The sequence below is a fragment of the Hipposideros armiger genome, unplaced genomic scaffold (genome assembly GCF_001890085.2).
Source record: "Hipposideros armiger isolate ML-2016 unplaced genomic scaffold, ASM189008v1 scaffold_22, whole genome shotgun sequence".
NCBI lineage: Eukaryota > Metazoa > Chordata > Mammalia > Chiroptera > Hipposideridae > Hipposideros > Hipposideros armiger.
The window spans coordinates 6,633,163-6,641,018 of NW_017731372.1; the positions used below are offsets into that span (position 1 = coordinate 6,633,163).

Consider the following 7,856-nt stretch of genomic DNA (forward strand, 5'->3'; position numbering starts at 1 on the left):
AAAGGGGAACAGACAAGTTGCTGTCGTTTTGTTCTTCAGTCTAGTTGTGGAGGACGTTGCTTCACTGGCCTAAGTTGGCACCATCACTGTGCTCTTCCCAGGCAAGGCACATCAGTCGCCGGCTTCTGGACGGGCCGCTCACTGCAGCTGCTGGCTGCTCACGCTGGCTGCTGGCTACATATGGTAGACCATGGCAACCCACTGCAGCAGGGGCTGCAGCCTACGCTGTCGCCGGCGACTCGTGGCAGCCCAGCTCCAGGTTGAGCTGTTGTTTAGCATCTTAGCTGTGGAGGGCAGTGTCACTGGCCCTCATATGTGGGATCCAAACCGGGGCCCTCTGGAGTCCCAATCCAGTTCTTAACCAACGCGCCACTCAGCTGGCCCGCTGCTTCTGCTTTTGTTATTAACTATGTTTTTCTTTCACTTGAAAAAGTATACATGCACATGATGAAAAATTCACAGAGTTCAAAGGTATACGATAGGTGAAATGTAAGCCTGTCCCTTCTCTCCCCTCAGGTCTTCTCTGCAGGAGTGATCACTGTTACTAGTTTCTATGTGTCCTTGAATTTTTCATCCATATGCAAGCATGTGTATGTCCCATCTTTCTTCTGTACAAAGGGAAATATACTATGTGCATGTTCTAAACCTTTTATCACTTAACACTACATCTTGGGGGAACTCCTCATATATGTGGGTAGTTCTTTGCCTTTTACCAGCTGTGTGGTATGCCCTTTAAATTCCCAGTCCCCCAGTGATGCGACCTTAGTTTCCAACACTTTTACTGTTATTGTTTACATTGTGACATTGATTAGTTTTTTGTTTTTGTTTTTTTAAAAAACGTTTGTGAACATAAATTTCTGAAAGAGAAATTTTGGGGGTCTAATGATACATATATTTGAAATTTTGAGATTGAATGCCAGTTATCCACAATGAGATTTACACCATCTTACACTCTATCAACAGTGTGTGAGAGTGCCTGCCTTGTTTCCCCACAGTTTTCAGTGCTGTGTGTTATTAAACTTTAATGTTGGCCAAACTGACGGGTGAAAAGCAACTCTTAATTTAAAGTTTTCAAATTATGAGTGAGGTTTAACATCTTATATCATTTGCCTATTTATTACTAAGAATTTTTTATATATTAAGGTCATTGGGCCTTTATTGATCTTACATGATGTATTTTCCAGTTTTATTAATTATCTTTTTACTTTTTATTTTCTCATTTAATTCTTTGTACTTTTTACAGTTTTGTTTTGCTTTTCTTTTTCTTGGGGGGGGCCCCCACAAAAAAGAAACGAGGATCTAGTTTTCTTTATGGAGGTGATTGGGCAATTCTCCTTCAATTGTTTATTAAATAGTCCCTTTGATTTGAAATGTCATTATTATATATTAAATTCTAGTGTGTATTTGAATCTATCTATGGGACCAGTTCTTTCCCATTGATTTCTGCGTTTGTGAGTTGGAAAAAACATTTTACTTTCAAAATTTTTATGGGTTCATTATATATTTTAATATTTAGCAGGGTTTGTTTTTGTCCCTCATTTTACTTTGTCACAATTTTTCTGGATATTTTCTGATTTTTATTTTTCTATATGACCTTTAGAAACATTACCCTCCTCTCTCCAGATTTAGTCACTGTTTTTATTTGGGTCATATTACATTTATTGTTTAACCTTTCTGAAATTTTATTTTTTCATTTTCTCCCTAGTCTTTTAAGTTTTGCTCATTTTCTGAATTTTTGTGGGAGATTGGAAATTAGTTTAATTTAACATGGCAGTTACTTGACCATTTGTATTACACGCATTCTTCTCAAAGTAAATATACAGGATGAGACTAAAATAAGAATTACTGTACCATGCGCTCACTGCATCAAAAGAAAAACGAGCATCTTGTTTTTGGTAATAATTCAGACTTTCTTAGGAGTAGAGGAAATGACCTGAAATAGGAGGAGGTTAGAGCCTCACTTATTTATAAACTAGATAGAATGACACACTCTGTAATATTTTTTAAAAATATACATATGTGAATTACTATTTATCTCTCTTAGGTAAGCAGAAATACAGTAAAAGTTCTGCTTATGAGGACTAAATAGTACGTAATTCATAGTGGTCTTAATCAGAAGTCATTCATGATAACTACCTCAAAGTCGTCTTTATTTTTTAGAACAGGTGTAGATTTACAGAAAAATGGAGAAGATAAGATTCCTATGCACCCCACACCCAGTTCCCATTATTAATATTTTGCATTAGTATGGTACATTTGTTACAACTAATGAACCAGTTTCGATACATTATTGTTACTAACTGAGGTTCATACTTTCTTCACATTTCTTCAGTTTTTCCCTAGTGCCTTTTTCTGTTCCAGGATCCTATCTAGGATACTGCATTAAATTTAGCAACATGTCTCCTTACGTTCCTCCTGGCTGTGGCAGATAAAAAATGTGTTTTTTATCGCGGACAAAAGATATTAATATATAATTTTTCTAAAAGCTAGACAATTTTAAATGAGTAGATAGTTTTAAAGTCTATTGATGTTTTAACTTTTATGTTCCTTCTCTTTTGCATTTCAGGCACTCTGTGAATGTGCCCTCCAGACTCCCTATGACAGCTTAAAACTGGGCATGTTGTCTGTACTTTCCACCCTCTCAGGGACCATTGCTGTCAAACATTACTTCAGCATAGCTTCAGGTAAGGAGAAAGGAGATGATATATGGATGAGGTGCTGCTAGTCCCTTTATTCGTGTGATGTTTCCAGTTGTTTCCTCTATAAAGCTTTAGAATCTGGAATGGTTTCAATCTCATACTCTGTTATATGCTAGTGATTTATGTGAAAATTATTTCTTAACCTATGGTAATAAAATCTTGCATCCTTGATCTAACTCAAGGATATTGTTTTCTAGATTTGCCCTTTTTTGAGTTATAGGTGAGTGAAACAATATTTTTGAGGATGCTTAAAATAGCTGGTTTGCTTTCATATGTCTGTGACTCAAAGTGCCCTTTGAATTTAAGTACAATTCAAACGCCAAGTGATGGTGAATTTTAAAAGCAAATGTCAGATGCTATCTTTGAGGTGTATGTGATCACTCTGGAAAATGATTAAAATAAAACTACCCCCGTTCAGTAATGCTTTCCTGGTTCCTAAGATGATTTAACTCCAAAATGTCTATTAACGCCCAGTGAGAGCTTGCTTACCTAACAGACTTAAGACTGAAGTTTTTTGTTTTGTTTTAATGCAACTTTTGTGGCCTCTCTATTATTATACTTCCTTTTGTAGTCAGTTAATTTGAATTGAATTAATTAAAGAACTATAATACACATTGGTCCTTTTTATGGTTTTACAGCATATGAACTTACTTTACTGGGTAAAGGGAATTCCCTGACATAGAAGTCTTGATAGGAAGCTGGAAAGACCTGATATTCTATTGCCAAGCCTCCCGTCCACCTGAGGTGCACACATGTGGCCTGGACTTACCTAATCATTTTCATACCAAAGGCTGCATTGGGAGCCAGTGACAAGAAGTAGTGATGTGGGAGAATGTATTCTGTTGATATAGCAATGACCATAGCAGCATCCAGTTTCCAGGGCACCCTCTAGCGCAGTTGTTTGCTATGTCTTGTACCTTTGGCAGCAGTGTAAGTTGTGACATCAAGATGCCAGTAACATTGGCAGAAATGTCTTCACAGGGCTAATTCCATGCATGGTTTGGGCTGTGATCTTGGTTCCTAGCCTCACCTTTCCTCTGGGCTTAGTTTTTCAGCCTTTCTAGTAATCCTGTGAGGTGCTCTGTAGCACTTGCCCAATGCTACATAATAAATCACCCTCAAAACTTAGTGACTTAAAACCATGGCCATTTTATTTGCTCTGATTCTTCAAATCAGCGAGTTTGGCCTAAGCGGGGCTTTAATTTCTTCTGTAAAAGTAGGGTATTGAATCAGATGATGTCCAAATTCTTTCCAGCTCTAAAATCATGAATTTTAATGTATACCTTTTGAGGTATAACTATATGCCAGCAATTGAGGTAGGAAAAGCAAACCTTAAATTTTTGTTTCTTTTTATTCCTTTTTTGAAGATAAGGTTTTATCTGACAAGAAGCCTTTAATGACCTCCATTTGAACTCCCAAGATATAGTGTGTAGTTGTTTTGGCTTTTGCACTGTTGCTTAGTCAGTTTTTGGTAATATTTTTGTGAGAATATCTTATATTGATTTTAGATCCTAATCATTACAAAACTATTAGCACATACCTATTCTAAGTACCTTGATAAGAGAAAGAGAAATGGTAATGTATATTGATGATGGATGAGGTAGAGGTAAAAAATTTTGTTAAAGTTTATTAATGGAGGTTTTTCTCGCGAAAATGAACTTATAAGTTGAGATGTTTTTGAACTACAAGGTTGGACAATAAAGTTCATGAACTCATTCTAGAAAAAGTACTACATACCTTATTGCTAAATATCACTATGGTCACCTTTGAAGTACCCCCCTTGGGAAGCTATGCACCGATACCAGCACCTAGTCCACCCTTCAAAGCAATTTTGGAACTCTTTTTCTGGGATGGCCATCAGAGCTGTCGTATTACACTTGATGTCCTGAATGTCATCAAAATGTCTCCCTTTCAATATTTCCTTTATTTTCGGGTAAAGAAAGAAGTCACTGGAGGCCAGATCAGGTGAGTAAGGAGGGTGTTCCTATACAGTTATTTGTTTACTGGCTAGAAACTCCCTCACAGACAGAGTCGTGTGAGCTGGTGCATTGTTGTGATGCAAAAGCCATGAATTGTTGGTGAAAAGTTCAGGTCATCTAACTTTCTCATGCAGCCTTTTCAGCACTTCTAAATCGTAAACTTGGTTAATTGTGTTTGTCCAGTTGGCACAAATTCATAATGAATAATCCCTCTGATATCAAAAAAGGTTAGCAACATCATTGTAACAGGTGTGTGAACTTAATTGTCAGACCTCATATATAAATGGATTACAACCTGTACTACTTTTTTCTGTTTGGTTAGGAAATGTGGACTCCTCTCCCAGATCCTCTGATTTAGTCAGATTAGCCCAAGAGTGTTGTTACCATAATAACCGGGGCATTGCAGCTCATGGAGTCAGAGTCCTAACCAATATAACCGTCTCTTGTCAAGAAAAAGGTAAGTTTCATCAGGATTGGTACTGCGTATAAACTTTTGGGTTGGAGCTTGGGCAGATTTCTGTGTGAGCTTGGTTTTTTAATCCCTTATTTTTAGCCAGTGTGCTTTAATCTCCTAGTTGCCTCCTTCTGAAGTGTTCTTAGAGCAGATTTTCTCACGAGTACCTAATCCTTTGAAAAAAATTGAGATTGGGATTGTGGAATTGAAAGGTTTTCTGGAGCATTGCCCATTTCCTCCCACTGTTTACCTTTACATGCATGGTGCTATGGTAAGAGACTCCTTGTGACTCTCCCCTTGGGATAAGGCAATTTTGTTCACCTGTACAAAAACCTAGAAAATTTAGGAAGAAATATCTTAAATTATCAAGGGGCTTAAATAACAAATAGTTTCACCAAGGGCAAGTGAATTAACAGAGCCATGTGACTAAATTTTCATAAAATTTATCTCTGGGTATCTAGAGCATTAAACTGATCTGCATAATTAAGAAGGCTGTTCATAAAAAATAATGCATATACTGTTTTATTGTATTCCTAATATCTTTTGACCTAAAGGCTTGGAGAAGTTCAGGCTGGTGTTCAAAAACAGGAAATGTATTTTGGATGTTCCGTCTGTTTCAGTGCCTGTTTTGATCTTTATTAAGGATCATAGGCTCAGCGTTCCCTTTTATCCCCACTGGCCTTCAGCACTGCTTGTTCCTGGCACCTGTTTTTTCTAGCACCTGACCTTCACTAGCCTTTACACTGTTTGCCAAGCCCCTATTCTAACTCAGGAGGAATTTATTTAAGTTGTGTGTTCGTTCTTTTTTTTTTCCATGTCAGACGGGTAATATGCTGATGTCATAACAAGGTTTGAGGGAGGCACATCATGCAAAAGCATGAACACCCAATCATCACACTTACAAATTACAAAAGGATCTAATTAAACCTGTTTTATTTTTGGCATAGTAATGAGTATTTTCTATCATTTAGCATAGAAAACGGCTATATGTTCTCAAAGCTGACATATATTAACCTAAATATGGTTAACTAATATATTCAGAACTTTCTAGAACCTCTTGAGAGATTTTAGTCCTAAGGTAGTGAAAAGATGCTGAAATACTGCTATTACGTGAGACATCTAAGGGATTCGTTCCTTATGGTTCGAGTTAAAAGATTAATATGATTATGTGGGGTCCTGATTACTTCCTAAAAGTGATTCGGCTTTCATTAGAAGCTGAAAATGGTAACATCCTAGGTGAAAATGGACCTGCATAATTTATGTTTGATTAGAAAAATTAGCACATGCTACATGGTTTGCTGATCCTGTATTTTCCTCAGCTAAGCTGGTGACAGTATTTCAGTTAGGCTTTATTTAAACCTTTGTGGCTTTAACTCTTGATTTAATGTGTATATTTTTATAACCTTCAATAAAGTGATGGAAATACAGATGTCTAAAGATAGCCTTTATATTCGAAAAGTAATTAATGCCAGAAGTACTTTTTCAGGAAGGTTAGCTTTACTCATTGAAGTGTTTCCTGTATCTTAGACTCCTTAATGTTTTCTTCTGTGTGTGTGTGTGTGTGTGTGTGTGTGTGTGTGTGTGCGCGCGCGCGCGCGCATTTGATCTCTACCTGACCACTGTAAAACTTAATGTCTTTTCTCTAGACCTTTTGGCACTGGAACAAGATGCTGTTTTTGGCCTGGAATCCCTTCTGGTACTTTGTAGTCAGGATGATAGTCCAGGTGCTCAAGCCACTTTAAAGGTGAAAACATCACTTATTTTAATATAATGTCTATTTTCATTGCCTAAACTAGGAATTGAGAGTCTCTCTGTAAAGGGTCATATAGTACATACTTTAAATTTTGCTGGTTATACACTCTTTGTCCTAACTACTCAGTTCTACCTTTGGAGGACAAAAGAGCTATGGACAACATGTAAAAAAGGGGCGGTGGTGATTGTGTTCCAATAAAACTTTATTTACAAAAATCAGACTGATTTTGGCCCAAGGACAATAGTTTATTAATTGTTGGCTTAAACAAACATTTGCCCTTGGTCTTCACTTTGAAAACTGGCATTTTGACCATTGGTGTTTCAGAAGATAGACAAAATAAAAATCTGAGGTTTGACCTATTTTGCCATCTGTTGACAGTACTTATTAAGTTTTACTAGGTACATATAATGGTCCTAGGCAATATAAAACAAAGTTAAATAGGCAGAGCTCCTGTACTCTTGAAAGTTTGACATAACGCTAATAAGATCACAAAAAACTGATGAAATAACTGCAGCCAAAGTATAGGTGTGTATTAATTTCCCAAGTATAGGAGCCCTAGTTTTTTAAGCCAAGTAAAGAATTATACAAATTTTCACTTTCACTTAATTATGGAAATTATCGTAGAGGTATTTAAGATTTTTAAAATGTGAAATGAGACTGTTCTTATTGGAATTAAATATCAAATATAATTTGTGATGGCACGAAATTAATAATTTTGAAAAACAGGGTTAATAGAATTAAAAGGCTATTAGACATTGCAGAATGTAAGAACTATAGCTTGTCTAAGGTATGGCTTGGGGGATATATGTTCAGAAAAGGTCTGACGTCATAGTGACAAATGGTAAAGATATTAGCACCATTAAATAAAAGCTGCTAATGAAGAGGTGGTGAAGGAAGTAGGCAACATGTGTTCGGCAAGTGATTGAACCCCAGAATCCCTTTGGAACCACAATACATGTATTTAAAATAAA

At 36.6% G+C, this 7,856-nt stretch overlaps 1 protein-coding gene across 1 annotated transcript in view; it reads left to right on the forward strand.

Moving 5' to 3' along the window:
- The window catches only part of INTS7 (integrator complex subunit 7), a 59,590-nt gene that overhangs the window by 23,682 nt on the left and 28,052 nt on the right, over nucleotides 1–7,856 (forward strand). The window contains exons 8-10 of the mRNA XM_019635457.1: nucleotides 2,567–2,684; nucleotides 5,001–5,135; nucleotides 6,779–6,882. Coding sequence (XP_019491002.1) covers nucleotides 2,567–2,684; nucleotides 5,001–5,135; nucleotides 6,779–6,882 — 357 coding nt within the window. The remainder of the gene's footprint in view (nucleotides 1–2,566; nucleotides 2,685–5,000; nucleotides 5,136–6,778; nucleotides 6,883–7,856) is intronic.